The 25,603-nt window shown below is 44.9% G+C and overlaps 1 protein-coding gene across 2 annotated transcripts; it reads right to left on the bottom strand.

Moving 5' to 3' along the window:
- Positions 1–1,138: 1,138 nt before the first annotated feature.
- Positions 1,139–25,126, bottom strand: ranbp9 (RAN binding protein 9). Of its 2 annotated transcripts, none has more exons than XM_061045480.1 (14): positions 24,549–25,126; positions 20,138–20,249; positions 18,963–19,015; positions 16,157–16,324; positions 14,951–14,973; positions 11,737–11,921; positions 9,607–9,719; positions 8,983–9,091; positions 8,302–8,456; positions 7,076–7,229; positions 6,672–6,790; positions 5,786–5,937; positions 5,422–5,533; positions 1,139–4,967 (listed from the first exon to the last, which is right to left on the bottom strand). In XM_061045480.1, exons 1-14 carry the CDS (start codon positions 24,763–24,765, stop codon positions 4,837–4,839), a joined length of 1,803 nt encoding a protein of 600 aa, XP_060901463.1. In that variant the 5' UTR covers positions 24,766–25,126; the 3' UTR covers positions 1,139–4,836. The 2 variants fall into 2 exon arrangements, with proteins under 2 accessions (XP_060901463.1, XP_060901462.1); XM_061045479.1 differs by having other exon boundaries at positions 6,672–6,793; positions 24,549–25,125.
- Between the last annotated feature and the right edge of the window lie 477 nt (positions 25,127–25,603).

Raw genomic sequence — 25,603 nt, forward strand, 5'->3', positions numbered from 1 at the left:
ATTAACAGCCCCGGTGTATTTTCATCAGTGTAAATCATGTTTTGTCCCTTCAGGCTCTCCGTAGATACTCGTCCTCAGTGTCTCCCTGTAGTCTCAGTGATGTAAAAGGACACTGCTGCATCTTTGAATGTCTCATTTCACTTTAACAAACTCTCAGACAGCTCAGCTGACGAGTCCAAAGTAATATCCACCTTATGACATCACACATTGACCTTATGACATCACACATTGACCTTATGTTACCGTTCCTTTGAGCTGTTTGACCTCACTTTGGGATCCCTAACCTTCACTGTCCCCACTCTACCAGAGGGGCCTTACTTTATTTCAAAATAAAAGCACGGTTGAAGTCAAACAGCAAGTAAGGAACTCTCAGCTTGAGACAGTACAAAATTTCAAAATAAAAGCCTCACCACTTTTATTTTTAAATGTGAATGAATGGAATTTCAAACATGCGATTAAAAATGTAATTAATCGTGATTAACTGTTGAAATATGGCTATAAAAATTCTAATCGTTCCACTCAACTAATTTATAATTGTTCAGATTCGGGTCTCGTGACTGTTGAGAATCTTTGAATCGTTATTAAAACAGATTCGAGATTTCACTGAAAACGCCCCAAATATGAACGTCATGTTTCTGTGTTCACGCTGGTTGCTCCTCTCGTCCGTCTTAGGACAGTCCAACGCAACTTTCCGGTCTTGAAAAGCTTGAGTCGCAATGCATGATGGGATATATCGCTTGGACTGTGGCTAAATCTCAATTTCCTCCCGAAACCCTAAACCCTAAACCCTTAAAGACTTAATTGACGTCACCTGTAAAGCAAGTGAGCACACAAAGCTGCAAGGGTTCAAAATGGTTTTAAGACCAATAGGACGGCACTTTCTGACTTCTCTGTTACCATGACAGCACGACGCCATGTTGCGTTAGGTATTTTTATTTTTGCGTTTATTATTTAAAGGACCCAAGGAAAGCTTCGTCGACTTTTTCTTCCAGTTGTGAAAAAAAAAACCCTTTTTCAAGGATTCTCTCAGATCAACAAGGATTGAGGTGACCTCTGTGTGACCTCATGAACGCATCGATTAAACAGGACAGAGATGGTCGGAGGCGGGCGGCGTGACATGCAGCACCCACACAATCACTTTGTCATTTTTCATTTTTAATATAAATCTTTTCACCCTCACACAAATTGCACTTTTTTTTTTCTCCAAATGGACACACAGTCAGCAGTGGACAACTTACTGGTTGACAATCTTTCCTTATACACCGTGAACTGGCTATGAAAGAAGGAGAAACAAAAAGAATCAAATAAGAGAGACATCTAAACTTTGAGCTTACCACCACTGTACTATGGCATGCATAGGTTTCAGACCTTACTCAGAAAGAGACGACAGACACTTTGTCTAAGAGGTTTTCTAAACGATGCCGTGACTGCTTGCGATCCAACTTTAAAAAAGGAACAAAAGAAAAAAAACCAAACAAACCAAGAGTACAGAAAAGCTCGGCTCCACTGTGTGTGGGGGAGGGGGGGATACAGGAAAAGGTGGAGGTTGTGTCTTTGTGGCGAGCACACACACGGCTGCCCTCTTCCTAAAGTATTTTGGTTCTTCATCTCGTCAGTGAAGCCGCCACAGAGCAGCCGACAATACTGGATGTTTATTTTTTGTTGATTCATTTTCTGTCTTTAGTTTGAGCACTAAAAAAAACACGAGGTCAAACGAGGGTCTTGTAACAAAACGGTAACCTGGCGGGCGGCCTGAGGGGGGGGGGGGGGGGGGGGGTGATTGGGTCGTTTGAGGATGAACGCTTTAAAACAGCAGCTTTAAAAAATAATAACAAGACAGCGTTACGCGACCAGGGAGCAGCAGGCAAGGTCGTTGTGAAGAACACGGCCAGAGTTCAAAGCAAACTGAAATAATGATTCTGTTTTCTCCTCGTGTAGCCGGGATTGTGATGAACAAAACCCAGTTTTCTGCAACGACCGCGATCCCCTCAGGCGATGGTAACACGAACACAAAGGCGGTCAGCTTGAAATATCGCTCAATGATTCCAACAGAAGCAGTTTACGTCTAACAGCCATGTCGTTGCTCAGGGGTTCCCAAAGAGGGTCAAGAGAAACCCGGAGAGGCAGCACTTCAACTTTTTTTTTTAAACTATACATTTATACTCAGACCGGTCTGTCTGTCCAAACAGCTCAAAGAACGCCGACACATCAGAACATAGACTGCATATAAGAAATGGACGTCGCCTCACGTTATCCAAAGTGAAGCCAACGTTGAAGTGTCTTAAACCTGCATTCTGTCTTATGGCCAGCAGGGGGACTTCACTGATAATGGGACTGTATGGACGCCTATGAGCTCCGTAAACATTTACCAAATCAGTTAACGTTCTCGACCACGACTTTCAAGTTCTATTCAACCCGGCGCCATGTTCGTTTAGGAAATGACGTCGTCCCATTCGTAAGAAAGATGATAAAGCCGCGTACGCTTTTGGGTATGGCCGCCTGTCCACTAGGATGGAGGTGGAGCATTTCAAATCAACACTCAAGAGTTTGAAAATGTGATTATTTCTGGCGCGAAAAAAAAAAAGATGGTGAAAACCAAAATGCCAAATTTAACGCTTCAAAAACGTTGAGTGAAACCAAAGGGCGATGTTACAGCGACTGCAGCAACTTCTGAACATGAGCTAAACCCACAAAAATGGTGAATCAGTGCGAGCTTAAGCAGGCTAACCAGCTTCCACATCCAATAACCTGAGCTTGAAATCCTTAACTTTTCCTTCTTTTTTAATTTTTAAGTCCAAAGGATCACTAAAATGTCCTTTTTTCTTTATTTGAAAGTTCTGGAAAACAAACGGAAATGAAATAATTTTTAGTTCAGTTTGACTTTAAACCAAAAGCGGGGCTCGTGCTGCTGCTTGTTCTTTTCTTGGTCAGTCTAAAAAATGTCGCCGCTGCGCTGCTGAAAAAAATAAAAAAGGAAAGCGAGGCCGTCTGTAGTCGAGGCTCGGGCTGCCTGGTTGGACTTTCCTATCCTAAACCGAGGAGGAGGAACAGAGGGACATTTTTGGCTCCTGAGTTCTTTGTGTGTTTAGGGTTAGCATAGACATCGATAAGAAAATAAAGATTGACAACATTTGCATCAAACCTGCTTTGCAGCTGGGTTTTTTTTTTTTTTTTTTTTAAGGGGTTAACAAGTAAAATGGGGTCAGAGGTCAACGCAGGGTTCCTGCGCCGGAATCAGAAGATCCAGACTTCGTCCACAAGAGTTTAAAGATTCTTAACCATTATCCAACCGGCTACTTGAAGTATTCTGAGACCTTCAGCGCTGAAGAGCAAGGTGACCTTCCAAAACTTTCCAGACCTGGAAACGGTCGACTAAGTCGGCGTTGGACCCGCGCAGGAACCCTGAAGTTTCGACCAAACAGGGAACATAAAAACGTGTACAGACCGGGAAACAACCAGCACGCTTCAGGAGTCACTGGAGTCAGTACAAAGCATTTAGGGATTGTTTTTTTTTTTCCTTTCATTTGATAACTAAATATCTCACTCTATTGATATAATTCCATTTTGTTAAATTCATATATAAACGTTAACATGTACACACGCTCGTCACTGGGAATCGGTGGAATCGGGAGCTTTATTATAATAAGTCGGTGGAACTTTCTCTCGCTGGCGCTTAACAAATATACTGTGAATGCAAGTAACAATAATTAATATAATGATAATTAGAATAATAATAATAATAATAATAATCGTCCGCACCATGCCTTGTAAACCTGGAAAAACTAAAAACAAAACAAGAGCCAGGTAACCACCCCTCCCCCTCGCCCCCTCCCCCTCCCCCTCCGCCCAGTGAAACAAAAACAAAACAAAGGGTTAAAAACAGGGAACTTTTGAGTCAAGATTCTCTCTGGCTTCTTCGAAGTCCCGAGTCCACATGCGTCACACAAATCTCCGCCACAGTCCTGAAGTGAGTGGAGGGCGGGGCTCTGAGAGGGGGGTCAGGGGAGGCGGTGCAGGGGTTGACGTGGAGAAGGGGGGGGAGTGCCTCGCGGAGCCTGGCGTCGGCTGGAGGTGGAGCCCCTCGGCGAGCCTCGAGGGACCTCCGATCCTGTTTTCAGCATCAGCCTGCGTCCGTGTTTGCGTGTAATGTGTGTGTGTTCTCCTGGTGCGCCAGGTTTACAGGGACCACGTTAAAGCGGTGGTCGCTCATGGCGGCCACTCGTCCGTTTCCTGTTGTTTTTTTCTTCTCGTTTTTAACAGTTAGTATCCAACCAGGTGTTTTTGTGTCAGTCCTGTAGACCCTGGTTTTGATTCTCCTCTGGTACACGGGGAGGCCGGGTATCCGCAGCTCGTCCACACGACTTCGGCCCTCGAGGGGGTTTTTCAAGTCGGCTACTCTTGGTTTGGCGTCCCCGCTGTCAGTCAAGTCAGAATGAGGCAGACGCCGCCTCAGACGGTTGGAGGCGCGGATTCTTGAGGCCAAACCAAGGCGGAGGCGTAATTTCATACTTAAAGATGGAAAGGGGAGGTGATGGGCGAGTGTGTGTTCTAAATGTATGTGGTGTGTGTGTCGTCTAAAGATCTGCCCAGAAACGACTCCTGATCCTCGGTGGCGTTGGTGCCGATCGGTAAAAGCAGAACAAGAAGCGAGTGAAGAGGTTAACTTCCTACTGGTCGTTATCGTGTGGAGGAGCGCCTCCTCGCTAATGTAACTAGACTCATGGAGGAGGCGTGGGGAGCCGCTGCTGGACAGGTCCTGTGTGTGTGTGTGTGTGTGTGTGTGTGTGTGTGTCTTTTTTTGTGTGTGTGTGTGTGCGTGTGTGTGTGTACACAGGGCTAGTGCAGGTAATCGTCCACAGAGGCGAAGGCGCAGGAGCCGCTGCCAGTTCGTGCCATGATGGCGAGGCACTGGGCGGCCTGACCCACGGCCTGAGCCAGCGGCGGCTGCTTGGGCAGGTTGTGAGTCTCTGAAAGAAGAAGGAGGAACAACAGTCAGGGGTGTGATTGGCAAAAGATGGAAAAATACAACAGGAGGAGCACTGACACAGTCAGGGGTCGTCAGAACAGACTACGATCTTTTGCACTTCCATATCTGCTCAGATTTTCAACACCTTGTGTTTAATGGAGGACGTCTGTGTTAAAAACAGTTAAAGTCTTTATTTGTGATTTTTCACACTTAAATGTAGAAATCAAGTATCTCCTCTGAAAATAACTCTCATTTCAGGTAAATTATCATTCGCATATAAAGCCTTTAAGTTTGAGGTTGTATCTAAAATATTGTTTATACGAGGAAAACAAATGAAAACATGGCGGTTGACCTCCGTTTGTTTGATGTAACGTTTCTTTCATTGTGTCTTTTTTTCCCCTTGATGATCGCATTCAGAAATGTCAATAAAATACAAAAACACTCAGCAGACGTACCTAATATTGCACTGTTGAGAGTGGAGCAGACCGGCTCTCTCTGAATGGCGTCCAGCTGGTAGCCGACCGGGCTGTTCCAGGGGTCTGAGTAGGCCAGCAGGCTGAACGCATCCTGCAGCAGAGACACACAAACAACACTTCAATGTCTCCTCCACACGGGTTCTTATACAGAGGATGAAATGCCAAACAGACACACGTTGCAGAAGGAGCAGGCTTAGAGCGTCCTCTCCACAAAATGACCATGTAGACGCATTAGCTGAAGTAGTGTCAGTGCTAACGTTAACTTTTCCCACGCCCCCCTTCAGACACGCCGATGCTGTTCATGTCGAGCTTTGTGGATTGGAATCAACGTGATCTGTTTCACCTTGAGCATCTTCTTGTTGGCGGAGTTCTTGCCACACTCGCGGCGGAGGTGTTCGCTCATGCTCTGGAGCTCCCTGCCGAAATGGATCATTCTCTCGATGGCCGCCTGGCTCCCGCCGCACAGCTGCCTCTTGGACTGAGCCGACTCCACCTCTGCAGAGCCGGGTAAAAAAATTAGCACGTTTGAAAAACAAGGTAAATATGAGGATGCATCGACAGCACGGGCTTTAAAGGGGACATATAATTAAGAATCCTCTTCTTCAGTGTTTGTGAACATCTATCTGGGTAACCTGAGAGTCTACTGACCCACAACATGTGAAATAAACCCATCCAGTCTTTTGTTTGTGGTCTGCATAAGTTTTACAACACAGAGAAAAATGCTCTGTTTCTAATGTGCTCTCCTTGTGATGTCACAGTGGGATTCTGGTAAAAAAAAAAAATCCCCTCCCCTCCCCTGATATCTCCACCCATGGACTCCACCCCCAGACTAGAACAAAACTTTTGCACAGGTCCGCCATTTTTATTCCCTCTAGAGGATTGATGTCTACGGGGAAAACTCAGAGGGGGGTCATTGCATTTAAAGAGACACACACACCAAAACGGAGCGTTCTGAGAGAGCTGGTTTCTACAGGGTCACAAACCTCCTCTGGTGCTTGATTCATGTTATATTTTGAGTAACGCACAGCACAGATGTTTCATTTAGACCACAGGGGGACTGTTTGAAAAGGTGGAGGAGGGGGGTGATATGTATTGTTTAAGACGGAGCATCTTTCTTTCCGAGAGGGGAAAAGGCACGGCGACAGACTAAGTTTTGCCCTTGAGTGGTTTGGATCTTGATAACAAATAAGTCACTAGACCGTCCACACACAAACACAGACTCTACCCACCCATGTCCGCGTCACAGTCTTCCGGCTCGGTGGCGTGTTTGGAGCTGCCGTTGAGGAAACCATTGGAGGATGATTCTGTCACTCCGTTGGTGAAGTGGTCGACCTCCATATCCACATCGCTACTGAGGCGAGACACGAGGACAGACACACACACATCCAGTGATTTTCATTATTTTGGTGGAGATTTTTTCCTTAATTTGATAGGACAGTGGAGAGAGTGGGGAACGACATGCGGGAAAGGAGCCACAGGTCGGACTTGAACCCGGGCCGCCCACTTGGAGGAGGCCAAGGAGTATACCTGCTTCCAAAAAGAAGCTTACACTCATAAATTGATGTGGGGCGATTCGACCTGAGAATCAGATCTCAGGAACCGTTAAAACTTCATGATTGAATTATCTCAGTACCTGGTGATGGGCTGCTGGCTGCGGCTCCCGTTGAGGCTGATGTCCGACGCTGGGAGGGTGGAGCCAGAGCTCGGGGGGCAGGGCTTGTGACTGTGAGGGGAGGAGCTGTGGCTCTTATTAGACGTCACGCCGTTACAGCAGTTGCTGTCGAACCCTAAAAACAAAAAGAAAGACGGACACTTTCTAAAAAAAAGTACTGAAAGTGAAATTACCGAGGTGTCGTCTGAAACCAAACACGATAACTGAACTCCATTTTTTATTTAAAATCTCTGATAATTAAAAAGATGAAATTAACCAATATTAGGTGCTCACCACTTGTATTTTTGTTGCCATGGTAATGAGTCTTTGACACAGTTTCATTTGCAACTGAGTCCTCGTCAACATGTAGGCGGGTATTTTTGAAAACGCAGCTTTTTTGTACACAAACGGAAAACGCTCCTTCAGTAAAACTACTTCCGGGGTGAAGATGTTCAGAAACTCTGTTGAAGGTGTTTCTGTGTAGACGGGGAGAACAGAGTTTTGTTCTTGTAACGTCACGCTGTGCGCCGGTGTCTCCTCCGTGTGACGCTGTCTCTTCAGTTTAAATGAGATCAGTTCGATAGCAGGCGTAACCAAACTAGCGCTGATGCTAACGTCGCTAACTGGACTTTTTACATGCTCACACACACACACACACACACAGTTACTCTCTCACTATGTCGTCGAGCAGAGACTGAATGGATTACTTTGTAAATTAAACGGTCGCTGCAGAGGAATGGCGAGTACATTTTCGCATGTGGAGGACATCGTTGCTGACTTGGCGCGCTCATGACAGCCGTGAGAGAGTATTTTGTGTTTTCATGAGGACTGATAGGTTTTTGAGAAACGAGCGCGTGGATGGGATTCTTTTTTTTTTTTTTTTTTTTTAAACGGAGGATGTTATAAAAATACCCGCCTACGTTTTGATGAGGCTCAGAAACAGAAGAGACACTAATCTACGTCCTTCAACATGATGTGTCCAGAACTACTCAAAGATAAATGTGGATTCAGTGACATGTGTCAGACCATAAAAAGGAGTCTTCACTTTTCAAAGCTTGATATGAAGACACTCTTTGCTGAGAAGATACCAGAATTGTTCAAATAGATTATGTGTACGGGGGGCGGGCTCCGGGTCTCTTCTGATCCTAAGATATAAATATGTGCAGGACAGGTTAAAGTAAAGGGGGGGGGGGGGGGGGTCACCGTACCTGGGAGGTAGGGCTGGGAGCTGCTGGCTTTGTGGCTGGGGCTGCTGAAGGGCCGGGGGGAGCCGGGGTAACTGTCCTGAGACTTGGGGCTGCGACCGCCCAGACACCTCACCTCACTGTCCGTGCCGTTCACCATCTCTATGAACTGTCTCACCCTGAGGACGCAGGGGAGGGAGGGAGGGAGGGAGGAGGGAGGGAGGAAGAAGGAAAGGGAAGAGGGTGGAAGGAAAACAGTGATGGCAACGAAGGAGGAGAAAGAAGAAGAGGAAGGAGGGAAGGAATAAAGGAAAGATTCAAAGACAAAATGAAAGAGGAGAAAGGAGATTGAACAAGAAAAAAGTACAAATATTAAATCAAATGGAATATAAAGCGTGAAGGGAAATAATAAACATTTTCCCAAAGATGTCCTGTCACTAGAATTAAAGGGTAAATTTGGGTTACGTTGCTTTTGGTTAACCGTTTGGACGCCCTTTAGTCTGAAGCAAAAGTAAAACAATATAAAATACAAAGTTAACCAGCGAAGCTCCTTTCAAACGTAAAAGGAGGAACAGCGTCTTAAAACATCTTGAGTTACTATCACAAAACATCCGCTAAATGAAGCCAAACATCCCACAGAAGGAAGGCGAGCAGGTGTTCATGAGAGTACACACACGTGATAAAGAGTCTCAGACGTGGTCTTACTTGAGCATGAAGAGGAGGTCAGGGTTCCTCTCCAGGAGGTTGGGGTACAGCTGCTGGGTGGTCTCGATGGCCTCGCCCATTCTGCCCGACAACACCAGCTTCTGGATCTCTGCAAAGCGACAGTTCTGTTAAAGACGATGCTAACCTCGCCGCTTTCACGATAGTATGGCGCGTTAAAGTCCTCGAGGTTTTGTTGAAATTGTATTTATCATCAATGAAACGGAAAAAGACATATTAGACTTCTAACATTTCCCAAATTTTGTAAAAAACATTTTTTCCTCATGTCAGTGTGTGAAACCTTTAGGGGAGCTTTGCATGATTTGCAGCTCAGATACTGGCGTCTGTAAAAACCCTCATTTCAGCTGCTGTCTCTTTAAGGCCCGCCTCCGAACGTGCCCACTCTCCTCCGATTGGCCAGCTCTGTGTCCAGTCGCAGGGACATTTAAGTGCACTTCGGGGTGTCCTTGAAGAGCTGCCATGGTGGGCGTGTCCTAAAACTTTGCTCTAACACGTCGGCAGAACCTCACGTCAGGTTTTGTAAAACCCGACTTGGCTCCTTCATTTTTTTTTTCTTCGAGTGGTTGTAGCATCTCGTTAGAAACATGCCAACACAGAAGGACTCACTCTGTCTGTTTTTGATGGAGGCCAGCTCCTCGTGCACGGCCTGGTCTGTGGATTTGGCGAAGGCTTCGGCCGTGGCGCAATAGCTATGATGCACCAGGTAGGAAGCCACCATCCTGATGAGACAAGAGACACACTCCGGGTTAGCTGCAGGCCTGTCTTAAAAAAATTTGAATTTTGGTATAAAAAATGGTTTACTTCAAATTTTTAAAAGCCTTTTATTTCCCCATCGGACACATAACCAGCAGCGTTTTAAGAAAATAGATGTATGCATGTAGCCTAGTTTTTCTAGAAATCATCGATTATGTTCTGTCCCCCAGAATCCTAACCCGTCATTTCAACATCCCTCTTATTTTAAACTCTTTCTTGGCTGTGACTGACGACATTCGGGGCTCTTGCTGCAGACGGCCTCTAGTGGACACTCGATGAACTGCAGGATTTAGCACTTCCGCATGTGGCTTCATTTTTCAAACACCGGAGGTTGTCGCTTGTTACAAACCAACAAAGATAAGATCCAATTAGTGATAAACCTATCCTCTAAGTGAACACGTCAGACAACTGTCTGGAGACAGCGTGAGCGGGTGTGTTGGACTTCGGGATGGGAGGTTGTCCTCCTCCCTGATCACACATCCAGTTCTAAATAAAATAGCTTCCCGTGATGCTGGCCGCCGTGTTCGCAGGGAGATTTAAGATCAGAGGCTTCCGCTCGTGCAGACCATCGTGTCACTGCTGCCCTATAAAAAGACAATAATTCTTTCCCCCTCCATCAATCGGACCTGAGCTTAGAAACTTCCTGTTTTCAATCCCGGGGAGTGAGGCGACTTTTCCTGGATAAAGGCGACGGCTCCCTCCACTCCACCCCACCCTCAACCCCAATCCGCATCAAATGGAGATTAAATCCATTCAGGACAAGTAATCATAGCAACAGAGAGCTAATCCCATCAGGGCATGGCATGAAGAGAAACCGAGTCCCACAGCTTTTACTCCTGGATCACGGCTCTCTGATGGGGGGGGGGGGGTGGGGGGGCTCAATCTGGCCTCTGATTGTTATGTCAGCACCTACAGTGTCCAACTCTTCTAATAATCTCCACGCTCAACTACAACCATTAGAGCCCTGACCTGATAATGAGTATCAGGGTTAGGGGGTTCAACAGAGTTCATTTCCAAAAATACAGAAATCCAAAACCTCCAGTTAGCGGGGCTCCAGCAGGGGTTTATTATATATTTATATTATTATATAAAATAAGATGTTCAGTGAGCAGGTCGTTATGACGGAATGAAAACCAATCAAGGTGAAGCAGAACCTGGACACCAAGAAGATAAAACATGGACGTAGTTTCAGTGCAAATTGTCTTTCTGAAGAAGCAATCTCTGAAGCCCAACGATGGGGGTCGCCATGTTGGGAATTTAATCTTCGCCTACTTTTTGATCAATCTAAAATCACGCTGAGAGGCGGAGCTGAGGCGGCCCTTTAGCCTCCGGGTTAACAGCTACAACTCTTGGGTTTTTCCTGCATATTAAACTGCAAGGTGGCTGCCTCTGGCAAAGTCTAACGGAGGGTTTTAATGAAGAACGCTGTCAGGTATTTGATGCATAAAAAGTGATAGTGTTTGATGGTCAACATTTTCTATGGGGACACACACACACACACCAGACCACCAAATATAATGCTGCAACTTTAAAGTCTTTATATGTGATTTTTCACACTTTGGTGTAACACCCGAGTTTTCCGAGTCCTATCTTCAGTTTGTTTACATCGCCCGGACGGCTGGCTGACTCCTCCCCTTGTGTATAAAAGTTGTTTAATTGAGGGACTAGAGAAAAGAAGAATAACATACTGTACTCACTGCTTAACTGTGTTTCTAGATCACGCTCATTTCAGGTAAATTTACATGCAGTGTGAAGATACGAGCATAATAAAGATCGCTAGCATTAGCATGCTAACACAACAATGCAGCGCGAGTTGTTTTGGTTTCATGCTGGTGCTCAAGGGCGACATCTGCTGGATCAAAAAAATCACATAAAGACTTTAAAAGAAAAAACAAACAGGGAAAAAGAACATGCTAGCAGCACTGCTAACCTCGCCGCGGACAACAACAACACCCGCAGCAGACGGGTAAACAGTACACCTACTTCTGGATCATGGACTGCCACTCGCCCTCGCGCTCTCCGATGGGGAAGCGGTCGATCTGCGCCTGGATCTTCGTCCTCCACTCGCGCATGTAGTCCTCGATGTCAAACACGAAGGGGTGCTGGCCGAAGTTTGCATCCACCACCTCCCCTGGAGTCTGAAGGCCCACCGTCGGGTACAAGTTAGGCTGCAGCAGAGAGAGAAAAGAGAGAGGAGAATAAATCAAAACAATGAGAGGACAAAACCCAGAGTCTGGAAACCTGAGGGAATAAGCTTTCGTCTGCGATCAACCTTTTAAACTGGATTTTTACTGGATGACAAATATTCAAACAAACAATTCAAACACTCTTTACTTGGAACCCAGGGTTCTTAATCGAGTGACGATACCATCATTGGACATATTCTCATTGAATGAGTGGAAAAGAAAAAAAAACGGCCATCAGAAAAGAGAATGAAGCAGCTTCATTCCTTCACTTGCTTGGTTCGCGCTCCGAGGCAGGATAGAAACGCCATCTCCTCCGCCCCAATCCTCGGTTTTATACGTTTGCGTTCACACATGCGGCACATTTTCAGCAATTTCAGGAGTTTTGTTCAAAAGCCTGAATAACTAACTAAGTGCACAGAATCAATCAAGCTAATCAATGAGCTGAATCGGACTTCTCTACCTCTCCCTCACCAGTGGGCCGAATACCTCAGGAGCAAACCCCGACACTGCACGTATTTTGAGGAACCACGTGTCAAGCAATCCTTACTGGACGGAGAAGACGCCCTCGAATGAAACCAGAAGCAGGACGGGAACACTGTTACAGCAGGGATGTGCATTCTGTGTGCAAGTTGTCGACGTGTTTGTGCCTAAGGGTTGAGCAAGTGAATTTATAGTTCAGCCGTTCTGCTTTTCATTAAGTCCCTGATGACATCTGGATGAGCAGATAAACAGACATATGAGGATAAGGAGGCCTGTATGGGTGCATTGTTCCAACCCCATCCCAAAAATCTAATCGCAGATGTGATTGGATCAGAAGAGGTGGTGACTGACGAGAAGCATCCAGCGCCGTGTTTGTGAGAGATTGTTTTTAAGACTGCTAGGAGTATCCTGAAGGTTTCACTAGAGAATTCAAACTGCTAAGTTTCACAACGCCTTAAAAAAAAAGCAGGGGTGAGATGTGAGAAGGGATGACAGGATACCTTTTTTTTTTAACATTCGGAAACATTGTAGTTAAAATCTAACGATATCAACACCTGTTTCCAGCTCGAAACAACAAAAGTGTCAGGCATCAACATTGGTTGATGTGTTGCTTTCAATAATCAAAATGTTGTTGTTCTCAACTGGTGGAGCCTCAGGACCCCACCACCAAGAAGAAGGATACAAGATATACTTTATTAATCCTACGAGGGGAAATTCAGTTTTACACTCTGTTGTTGAACATGCTACACACACACAGGCTGACGCACGCACGCACGCACGCACGCAGAAACAGGATCCTGTGGATGTGCACTGTGCATGGAGAGATGTCAGATCCTGTACTGGTGCGGGTGTGCCTTGCTCAGGGACAAATCAAACAGGCGACCCTCCAGTTCACAACTCAAGTCCCTACAGACGGAGCTACTGCCGCCCCCCACACAACAAGATAATTGTGCAGACAAAACATGGGACCCCACAAAGACTCAACAAACATGTTAAAAAGTCCCTTTTGGACTTTTTAACACTTATTTCGGGGCACACCTACAATGCTCTACGATGTCTAAAGCGCACAGGTAAGGCCCCGCCCCCGTGTCCACCTGTTTCTTTTTAGGCAGAAAAGCACCGGCTGTGCGCTCGGGAGCGTCTGCATGAAGCGTTTGTTGCTCTGAGAAGAAAAGCGCTGCACGCCCGTCCTGTCTCTATGACAACGGCCGCTGTATGACCCACACGTCTCCGTTATTTTTTACTGCATGTTTTATGTTTTGACCCGATCAGACGCGGAGCGAGGAGGATGTGGGTACAAGATACGATCCGTACGAGGCTGAAATACGGGGCATATCATACAATTTGAAAAACAATTTGCCCATGACGTTAACAGCGCCTTTCTGAAAAGTTGTCAACTTCAGAGCGGCCGCACAAAAACAGCAGAGCGCTTTCTGCTGCGAACGCTCTCTACTCAATGAAAACAACTGAAAAAAAGACGCTGGCGCTGAGAAAATCACGCTGGGTGGACACGGGGCCTAAATCGAGTTGTCAACGTCTTCGTGTGTGCAGGCGTTTGCTTGCAGGTTTTGATGGATACATTTCTCTCCTACACACCTGTCTTATGAAATGTAGTTAAAGCTCCAGGACTTTTGATTGATACTGAAAGGATGCAAAGTATTAAACATTTTGAAAACCTTCGATCAGAGAGAGGACTTTTGTTTAAAAAAGGACGAGCAGGTCTTCAGGATAAAGGTAGATGATGAATAATTGAGAGAGGGAATAGATTATCTTGTTTAAAGACACTATAGGCAGAAAAAGGTTTGTGTCTCTGTCCCTTTTAGAGTCGCCTTGTTTGTTTTGGTCCAATAACCACAAAGGTCAGCCGTGCCGAGGTGACGCACTTCACTGCACTGCTCTGAAGGAACTTGAATGTCTGGCTCGGAGCCAAGCCTGTTTTCTGCTCAATGGATTATTGTTGTGGTTAAGACCCTGATTTTCTTCTCCCTCAAAAAAAAACAACAGCTTGCCCGCTTTTCTTATTTTCCACCGAGCGAGAAGTGGAGGGAAAAAAAAGACACAAAAACAAGAGTCTCCCTCACATCTCGCTGCAGTTAATGGATGAATGAATCTCATTTGAATTAATGTTCATTTGGAGTGGGAGGCGTTCACACACACACACACTCACACACTGAAGCATGGGAGCCGGGTTGAGTGACACTAACTCGATGATGAGCCACAAGGGGCATCCTGTTCAGACAAAGAGACTCAAGTTTGATTTTATTATTTAAATTTTTTTTTACCACCTAAAGAGAGCTGGAGACACAATCCTGAGCGTGAGGTGAACTTTACGTTCGACCATTTCTTAGGGAAGCAGACGGTCACAAACTGCTGTAGCCTCCTTCGATTGAAGCCATTAGAAACAGAGATAACAAGCCTCCAATCCATTTCACAAAGTGCAGTAGTCTGAGCACATTGCCGTCTCCATGTTTCATGTTTCATGTTCAAAGATCACACACAGAGAGAGAAACTAAAATGATGTTTGTACTTACTGGGAGGTCTGTGAAGGCGATACCTGCAGAGGGAGAGAAAAATAAACGTCAGCTTGCAGGAGAGGAGTTCTTAATATTTCTACACAGACAGTTTGTTTACATGTACCCAGTCAACTTTTGGAGGAGCCCGACTTCTTAAATGTTTAAAGATAAGTGACAGTTTCCTTCACGAGGGGTCAGAATAACCTGGTTCACTCGGTAGTGTTAACTTCAGATCAGGTTTATTTCAGTACAAAGTTAGACTAGAAAAATGCTCCGTGAAGAGAAATGAAAGGTAAGCGGTGTGTCCTTAAATTAAAGCTGATTCAAACCGTAGTCCGGCTAAAACTAAATTAACTAATACAGCAAACAGAAATAGCTTAAACGATTAAAAACATGCAAATACTTCAAATCTCAGCTGAAGATAATGTAGGTTAAACAGGATTCTGGAAACAGCCGTTCATGCAGAAACTTTTTCATTTCCTGCTCCGGCTAAAAGACTGCACAGAGCCTCCAGGTCTGAGGAGGGAAGCTGATGTAGAAGTTCTCCACACCGGCCTTCTTACTGACGGCCAGCAGAGGGACACACCACTGAATCAGCAAAAAATAATCTACCAGAAGATAGCTTCATAATTATAAGCAGTGTTGGGCTCGTTAATGGAAAAAAGGAATATATTACAGTTTCATTAGTTCTATTTGGCTTGTAGCTGTTCTCGATTAAAATCCAGTCTTGGTTGTTTTGTAGGCATTGTAGAGCTACAGCTATCCCCCGCGGCCGCAGAGGGCTCGAGCTTCACGTTGTTGTTCTGTCGTCAGTCTAAAGAAGGTTTGAGGTCGTGTTTTTTTGCAGTAGAAAGAGACCGAGTAGCGGGACACAACCTACATCTGACAACGATGTTCTCCTCATCTTTCCTCTCGAGAAAACTAAAGTAATATGGGAATATTTCCAGCCGCTGAACGTAAACATGAGCGCTTCCATCTTTCAAGCTAACTAGGGTTGCCAGGTATGTATGACAACAATTGACAAAATAAGCCCAAAGGCTAAAAAAATGAAAACAACCCGCAGCAGCACCTAAAAAGAAGCCCAATTCAGCAGGAAAACCTATATTTATTTCTATCCCAAAAAGTGTAAACAGACGATCAAGCAGGGTATCGTCAGACTTTCTTTCCCCCCCACATGTCCACTCAAATCTACCCTGGGGAGGTCGTGCGTTGGGAGCGCCTTACCTAAGCTGTGGCCGTTCTTTGTGTAGAAGCAGGTGTTGTTGATGAGGTTAACGCAGCAGCCAATCACGTCGCCCGTTGTAAACGTGGGTCCGTAGGGTTGCCCGGTGCCAGATGAGCAGAAGGAGTGGCCGTCGTCTCCGTGGTAACCGTATGAGTGCTTGTCCCAACCTGAGTGATGTAAAGTTGAAAAAAAGGTGTGAAAACACAACAGATGGTTCCAGAAGCCCCGAGAGGAGAGTTATAGAGTTATTACTATATGTATCCGAGTGATTCCTCAAATATTCTTCAACCGGGGAAACATGAGGAAAGATGTTTCTCTGTGTCATTGTCAGAGATATCCTGTCTTCATCTCTGGAAACGGATGAAAAACAAGCTTCAGTGATTGGAGAAATGAAGGGAAGTTGTTAACGCTGGTTTACCGTTTCTTTTTGTCTGATTTACACGAGGGGGAAAATCCTTCAGGATCAGACATGGTCAAGTTTTTTTTTTAGAATTTGTCATTTCCCACCCTCCTCTCTGGCTTCCACAGCTGATTTATTAAAACACACACACAGATGCAGAGTAACACATTTTATCCACGGTGATATCTCGTCCTTGACTCCAGCTGGCAAACATGACGAGTGGAAACAGATTGCAGCTAAATCTACTCCCGAGAACTGTTCAGGAAATGTTTTTGTTTTTTTAACAGTTAAGAAATGTGCGACCCACAACAAACCGCAAAAAAAAAAAAGACCCCAGAGAGACTCCAGCATTTTAATACTTGATTACACATCTGTGTTAAATACTTCTGTCTGATTGGCCGATAATGCATTTCAACGGTGTGATATTCCTCCACTGTTGTTGAGAAGAAGTCACTGTAACTAAGACAAGCAGACGGTTGCTAGGGATGCGGCTCCCATCACAGACTCTGGAGGACTAGCTGTAATCGTCTCAATGGAGAGTGAGTGTGTGAGACAGAGAGAGAGAGAGAGAGAGAGAGAGAGAGAGAGAGCTCCCTGAGTCCTGGGCCAGTTGATCCAGTTTTCCCACTAAGTACTGAGCCTGTGGTCATGTATTCTGTAGCCAAACAGTACTGTACAGGCGAGAATGGATTATCATGGCGTTGTTGTTAAAACATTTATAAAATAAATAAAAGTGTCAATCCCAATAATCTTCTGGGCCACATATTACACCTGAGAAGAAATTTGGATGCTTTTTGGCGCAGATTCTACAAATTGCATCGTCTGAATGAGCTGGTTCTCTCAGCCTTCACAGCTTTAGCATCTAAAGAGTCCCAAGTTCACCGTCAACAACTTCCTATTGTTGTTGTGCTCAAACTTTTGGGAGGAGAGGGTTTGTTTAAATTTCAGGACAAAAGCGACTTCATGTTTTTGTCGGGGAGAAGGAGCAGGAGGAGGAGGAGGAAGAGGAGGAGGAGGAGGAGCAGGAGAGAGATGAGGAGGAGGAGGAGGAGAGAGATGAGGAGGAGGAGGAGGAGAGAGATGAGGAGGAGGAGGAGGAGGAGAGAGATGAGGAGGAGCAGGAAGAGGAGGAGAGAGATGAGGAGGAGCAGGAAGAGGAGGAGAGAGATGAGGAGGAGCAGGAAGAGGAGGAGAGAGATGAGGAGGAGGAGGAGAGAGATGAGGAGGAGGACCAGGAGAGAGATGAGGAGGAGGAGGAGGAAGAGGAGAGAGATGAGGAGGAGGAGGAGGAGAGAGATGAGGAGGAGCAGGAGAGAGATGAGGAGGAGGAGGAGAGAGATGAGGAGGAGGAGGAGGAGCAGGAAGAGGAGGAGAGAGATGAGGAGGAGGAGAGAGATGAGGAGGAGGAGGAAGAGGAGGAGAGAGATGAGGAGGAGGAGGAGGAGAGAGATGAGGAGGAGCAGGAGAGAGATGAGGAGGAGCAGGAGAGAGATGACGAGGAGGAGGAGCAGGAAGAGGAGGAGAGAGATGAGGAGGAGGAGGAGGAGAGAGATGAGGAGGAGGAGGAAGAGGAGAGAGATGAGGAGGAGGAGAGAGATGAGGAGGAGGAGGAAGAGGAGGAGAGAGATGAGGAGGAGCAGGAGAGAGATGAGGAGGAGCAGGAGCAGGAAGAGGAGGAGAGAGATGAGGAGGAAGAGGAGGAAGAGGAGGAAGAAGAGGAAGAGGAGGATGAGGAATCAGCCTCTGCAGCAGCAGCACAGTCGGCCTCTGGGCTGTTCTAACATTACAAACCGAGCTGCAGTATCCTGTGAGTTACTGCTGAGCTGCACAGTTTAATCCCGTCCACGCCACATTCATCAGTGAGAGAGAGCACTCCACTCTGCAGCACTTTGGCATCAGTTCCTCACAATTAGTGACTTTTCATTAGCGTCCACCCGTCAGCAGCGAGCCTCTGCAGTTTGCTCTGGGCCTCCTGTTATCTTCATAAGAAGAGACCGGAGCTCCTGGGCGGGTCCAGCTCTCAGAGTGGTGAAGGGGCCTGATAACCTCCAGAGCACCCATCTGAACATCTCCCAGCAGGGTGTCAACGGGTTCACATCATGGCAGCAGAACTCTTTCCATACCGACTGATGGTAGATTCAAGTTTTAAAACCTCCACAATCTTTGGTAAAATTCACACAAGCAAGGAGGAGGATTTGTATTCTTTATAAAGCGACTTGGATCAAGCTTCCTTCTTTGATGACTACAGCCTCTGTACGTTGAGTACACCCACTAACAGAGACACACACACACAAAGACAGACACACAGCAGACAGACACACAGCAGACAGACACACAGCAGACAGACACACAGCAGACAGACAGACTCTTCACACCACACCCAAAGGCACTAAGTGTCATCTTACCAGGGAGTCTGTTCATGTTTACACCCTGAGCTGAGAGGCCGATGCCCATGTACCTGTGGGGGGGTGAAAAAACAAGGTGAGAGTTTAGAAGACCAGCCAGCAATAATCAAAAACCCCACAACCAGCTCCACATGCACAAGAACGGTCAGTAGTCCGAGTTAGAGTCTGCGAGATGGAGATCATAACTGGTGCACATCAAAATGAAAAAATGCCAGATGCATTAAAACAAAGAGACTTAGCTATTCTTTAATCCTCATCACTAGTGGGAGTAATGGTGAGGCATGTTAGCAGTGGTCAATGATCTGAAACATCTGTGCAGAGTCTTAACCTTTAACTGTAGAAGAGCACTGCATACTGATCCAGATTCATCTGGTCAACTGTTCGCACTTTCATTGTTGCTGTTGAACGCAAAAGAAATCCCCATGCACGAAGAGAGTTCGAACCGTTTCCCCCCCCTGGTAGACCCCCTGAAACAGACTGAGTCTTAGGGGGCACTCAGCACGCTTCACCCCTAAAGTCCAGTTCGTTTGAGGAGTGCTCAAGCATGGTGCACTTCCTGGACGTGGACCCGGCCGCACATTTTTATTTCTTATTTTCTGTCTTGTAAGCACGGTAGTTTGCTTCGTGTGCATTCCCACCTGAGCCTTTTGGTCCATTTGAAACTAGCTGTGGTGCGCTTTGTCGTATAGTTCATTCAGTGTGAACGCTCAAACAAACTCTGGTTCTGACCAAAGAACCAAACTCCGGTCTGCTTAAAAACCGGAGGTCTCGGTTCACTTCTAAGTGCATCAGAGTTCGGTTCCCAGTAGGTGAGCACGCATTCAGGACCAAACAAGGGAAGTGAACCAAAATGCAGTGCATTGTGGGTTCAATTTGGCCGTCTATTTGGCTAACATTAGCATTGCTAACACCAGCCTTCCTAGGTGTGGTTACCCATCGCCCATCACTAACCTCACGCAGCCGACATATAACTTAATCCCCGTTTTATTGGAGGCAGTAGCCACTGACCGGATCTACAGCCCCAACTAGCAGAGGGTGGCTACGCTACACAACATTTGAAAGGCTTTTGTGTGCTTGATAAAGTTCTGTCAAGAGCTGTGATCCCCTGGAGCCGGGGTTAGGAAACCCCTAAGCAGGAGTGTTTGGAGATTGTTTTGTTTGCTTCGTTCTCTTACCCATCTCGGCCTTTGCTGATGATCTTCACCTCGAAGTAGTAGACCCCGCAGGCTGCTGGGATGGGGTGGGTGGCCCGTACAGAGGCTGCATCTTTAGGAGTTTTGCCATGACCTAAAGGAGAGAGTAAAACACACAAACAGGATGTATGGTCATTACAAACAAAAACACACGTGGAAAGATATAATTAGTTTTAACACATGCAGCAGTTTCTCAGGCTGATGATCACAAATTTAAAAAAGATCTTGTATGGCACTTTTTTAATCCTCTGACAACTCAAATCGCTTTTACACACTGATGGTAGAGGCTGCTGTGTAAAGTCACACCACAGATGCTTCAACAGCAGGAGCGACTTGGTGTTAAGTGTTTTTTGTCCAAGGACACACGGACATGTAACTGCAGGAGCGGGGGATCGACCCCTTGACCGTCCAGTTGAGAGACGACCGACTCATCCACTGAGTCACAGCCGCCCCAGTTTTAAATATGTCATCTTAAATTTCTTCCCGCTTGATTTCAAAGCACAGAGCAGGACTGTATGCACGGTTGGCTGTTGATGGGATATCATTAAATTGACGATCATTGTCTGTCTGATCAAACTGTGTGATCAGGAGACAGAGGGCGTACCTCTCCATCAGTCCTCTGATGCTGTTCATTGTTCTTTCTTGTGTTTTATAAGTCGAGGCTGTGGTAGCCCTGCACATTATCCCCTACACTGACATAAAACCATTGTGGGAAAATAATGTCACATTTTCTGTCAAACTGGCTCAGAGGAGATTAGGGGCCTTTGCAGTTTTACAACCTAAATTGCGTAGTGAAGAGTAAACAGCCAGAAGGAGATACGGCCTTGTTCCAATATTGTTTCAGGTTAATCTCCAGTCTATGAATTTTGTGTACAGCAGGAGCATCATTTACATCTCGTGTGATTCTCTCTCTCCCCCCCCCCCCCCGCCCCTCCTGGTTGGTTGAATTTCTACTTCATACAGAGGTTAAAATTTTATCCTTTGGATAAAAATAGACTTTGGTTGGCCAACAACCTGAAACATATGATGCCATTTTATGACTTGTCCATCATTACAATATCGTCTCCTTAAATGCTGTGAATCTGGAGGTTTTGGGTAAATTAGCTCTCACAGTATTTCTGTTAAGCTAACATTTGTTTAAAGTTGACCTGTGATGCTGACCCTCATTTTAAAACTCACATATAGTGTTACATCGCTGGATGACCAAACTAAATGTGGGGAGAGTTTCGGATCATGAGCCAAACGTATGTCGGAGTTATCCCAGGGTGAGTCTGCAGAGGGCGCTAAACGGCTTGTTCTGCAAATCACGCGATAGTTCCCCAGACAGTGAAACCTCTTACATAGACTCTGTTCTGACAGCACTGGAGAGCAGGCCTCCCCTGGCATGAAATTAAAAAAGAAAATCGCAATATATAGCAGTCAGAGAAATCGCAATGTCCATTTTTTCCAATATCATTCAGCTCTGCTCTGAGATATGTTGTCAACGATGTTAAACACAATCGATGTCTGTAATTGGCAATTTTTAGTGGACGTACTTTGGGTGTTTATGCCGTGCAAAAGATTGAGTGCAGCCTGTTCAACCTCTTCTATTTAGGCTTGAATGTGCAGGGACGGAGCTCACACGCGTCCCAGAATAGTCAAAAAGATTATAACTAAAAAAGGGGCAATAATCCCAAAACCTACAAAGCAAAGATGGCTCAGCAGAAAAAAACAATGTACACACAGCAAAAGTCTAACTAACCAAACCTTTATAAAGTTCTAATAGTACTTCTTTATAAATCAAAGTAGCTGTTCATCAGCGACCATCAGCAGGCTTCCTCCACCTTGATTCAACTCTGCTCAGAACTACAACATCATCAGTGATCATATATCCACAGTTTGCATTTTCTGATGTCAGCAGTAGGACTGTGTGTGGAAAAACAGCGATATTATTGAAGTGCAAAAGGCATGAATTATAAAATCTTGTTGAGCAGATGTAAGAGGACGTATTTGTTTGATACACAACTAAACAAATATCCCAGCCTCGTGATTCACACAGGACAAAAATTGGAATATGAAAATGATCCTTCCCACTATTCATTTATCATGATGTCTGTCCCACTCCCGATAATCGCAAAATGACATTTTTGCTGATCGTTTCATGTACCTCTTCTTCAACAACTGTACAGCCATTATTAATATACCTGAATGTAAAGATTATATCCAGAAATACTGAAGATGTTTCCATTTATGAACCAAACATTGGCTGTTTAATGTTATGCAGACCACAACAGGGGGCCATCTTTAATTTAAAGCTCAATTGCAATATTGATGATAAGAAAATTCAACCCTTCACCTCCATTTTAAAGTTGCTCATGTGACAAAAAGGAGGCCGGATGAATTTGTCATTCAGGTGAAACTCAGAACAAGAAATCTAAATATCACCCACAAAGCCTGAAAGTGAAACTACGCTCCCTTGTCTATCATTTTCAATAACTGTCAATCTACTGACAGTCATTTTGTTCGTTTGGCTTGACAAATAATCAATAGTACATATCAGGGCTGGGAATCTTTGGGTGTCTCACGGTCAATTCTATTACAATTATTGGGGTCACGAGACTGACTGCATTTATTGCTGCTCCATTTGGCGTTCTACTGAGTGAAAGAACTAGCATTAGCACTTGGATTTTTGGAAGTTATGAATAGATTTAAAATCTCAGAAGATAAGAATCTTGATTTTTACAAAAATATATTTTTTCCCACCTCTAGTAAATACGTAAACGATTAATTGTGTTTGTGTGTGTGTGTGTGTGTGTGCAAAGACAACATTTAACACTTTGATATTCCATTGTGCATGGTTACTTTGATTAAAGGACTGCTTCAACTTCTCTCTGTTTATTCTCATTGTGTCTGTATGTATCATTCAGGTATCAGCTAGTGGCTGCGTATAACAGAAACTGAAGTTAGTAACATTACAGCCTGTTTCACACTGCAGCTGTAAACTTAGTAAAACAAAATGTGTTGCAGAGCTCGGTGTTCACTCTAAAACTGAAGATACAGTTCCTAACAGACCCGACATGTTTTTTTGTTTTGTTTGTTTGAGTCCTGCGCTGCATGTAGAGCCAGTGCACGTGGAGACACATCCACTAAATGAAGTGTGTGTGTGTGTGTGTGTGTGTGTGTGTGTGTGTGTGTGTTACGTGTTCTCAGATGCAGAGTTGGACAGACAGGTGCCAGCAGTAAACGTACACACTACGTCCTGCAGTGAGTGTGCACTTCTGGGGTCGATGAGGAGGGGCCCAGTTTGAATGTTGTGTTTACAAAATGCTACTGACTCCACCTTTAAAGTTCAAAATAGATGAAATTTTGATTCTAAGTTTCAAATGTTAATTCCCCAGTTTTAAGCCTATAGAAACTCACTGCAATTGTTTGGAATACCTTCCTGGATTTTTCTCATATTTAAATATAGACAAAGAAAGAAAAGTCACCCCCCCCCCCCCCCCCCAAACTCTGGTTCCGCCCTACGTCACACCAGTACTAAAGAGAAGACTCCAGGACGTTTGACAGAACATATTAAATCATAGATGACCTGATATTTCAGCTTAACCTTGATATTTAATTGCGTGCGACTGTAGGCGTAAAAGGGACACGAAGTAAAACTATGTCAGCAGTTTTTGGATGATAAAACACCACGTACACAACAACATCTGCATACCTGCTGTAAGAGATTCAGGGGACGTTTTGTTTTGGAAGAGAGGAAGATCATATCTAGTTGTAACAAGGAAGAGGCCGGTCAGACCCAGAATAGCAGAACACACCCTAGAAGCACAGTAACACCTTTTTTTTTAAAGTCTAGCCTTTTCTTGAAGGCCTGCATTGAGGAAAGAAAGACCTTTCTGATATCTCAGCTGAGCCACAATGTCAGCCTAAACACTTGACATCAAACCCCTGTTAAAAACAACAACAACAACAACAGCGGCCTACCAAAGCAAATACTGTCTTTAATATCTACTAATATTCTAAGCAAGTGAGTGCATCACCATGGCATTTTATCTCCTAGTAATGCTGCATTAGCCTACCAAGAGGTCTAACCCCTTTAAACGATGTGATTACGTCACTGACTTACATGTGATTCGTTATATTTCAAACAACATCAGGGTTAAAAAACAGAAAAGGCTACACAATGACAAAGTGGTTAGCAAGGAGGCTAGCGATCCTGTAGGTCATGTTTGTCTGCGGATACACCTCACCAGCTGGTCGGGTTGCAAGATGTCCTCTGCCTTGTTGTTGATGAAGCTGTTAGCTTAGCATACTTTGTTTTTAGCCACAACGGCAGCTGGCGTTAGCAGCTGAGGAGGAGGGAGGAGGGGGGGGGTAAAGTACCGACCTGGGGTGTGTCTTTATTGTGACATACCTTTATAGTGAACCCGGAGATTGTTCTGGGACAGTCCGATGTAGCTAAACTTGTCCTTCGGGCTCCAGGAGCGGGGCAGCGGAGCCTCGGTCTCGTTAGCGGCTGGGTAGAGTCTCCGCAGCCGCTGGTTCAGTTCCTTCTCCTGCTCGTTCAGAGTCGAGTCTCCGTGTACGACGACCGACATCAGAAACCCGCAGCCTGACGACTGACCTGACATGGCTACGACTCGACTTTGTTGTAAGTGTGAAGCCAGAGCCGCTCGGTGTCGGTCAGCGTCAAGTTCTGTTAAAGGGAGGTACAGCTAGCAGGCTAAGCTAACCTGGCTAGCCCGAGAAGCTAACCTGGCTAACGCGTTGAGCTAAAGCGATCGCAGAAATAGCTCAGGGTTGACATCAGCTGACACAAAGACAGAAATACAGACACTACAAGAGGGCCGTCGGCAGAAAATCTTTAAAAGGCAGAGGAGGACGTCGTCGTCGGGAGCATCTAACGTTAGACTAGACGGATCGACAAAAGTCTAATGAGCTCAGCTAGCCTCGATCTTTTGTTTGTTGTCGGAGCAGAATCCGCGATCCTGATTGGCTGAGAGCAGCTCCACTCACTTCCTATGAGGAATGTGAAATAAATACACAGAATGAACAGTGAATGTATGAGGGACAATAAATGACTAAAGTATAAATAAATAAATATTATCAAGCATCAATAAATATATAAATGCTGAAAACAATACAATAATGTATAAATAATTAAATAAATCCATCAATAAATATATAAATAAATATATAAATGCTGAAAACAATACAAAAATGTATAAATAATTAAATATTATCAAGCATCAATAAATATATAAATGCTGAAAACAATACAATAATGTATAAATAATTAAATAAATGCATCAATAAATATATAAATAAATACATAAATGCTGAAAACAATACAATAATGTATAACTAATTAAATAAATACATCAATAAATATATAAATGCTGAAAACAATACAATAATGTATAAATAATTAAATATTATCAAGCATCAATAACTATATAAATAAATATA

This window comes from Labrus mixtus, chromosome 8 (assembly GCF_963584025.1).
Source record: "Labrus mixtus chromosome 8, fLabMix1.1, whole genome shotgun sequence".
NCBI classification, from domain to species: domain Eukaryota; kingdom Metazoa; phylum Chordata; class Actinopteri; order Labriformes; family Labridae; genus Labrus; species Labrus mixtus.

Coding starts and splice junctions, on each gene's coding strand:
- ranbp9 (XM_061045479.1), bottom strand. CDS start 24,765: ATGTCAGGTCAGTCGTCAGGCTGCGGGTTTCTGATGTCGGTCGTCGTA. Junction 16,325..18,962: donor AAACATGAACAGACTCCCTG/GTAAGATGACAC, acceptor TACATCACTCAG/GTTGGGACAAGCACTCATAC. Junction 14,974..16,156: donor AAAGAACGGCCACAGCTTAG/GTAAGGCGCTCC, acceptor CTCCCTCTGCAG/GTATCGCCTTCACAGACCTC.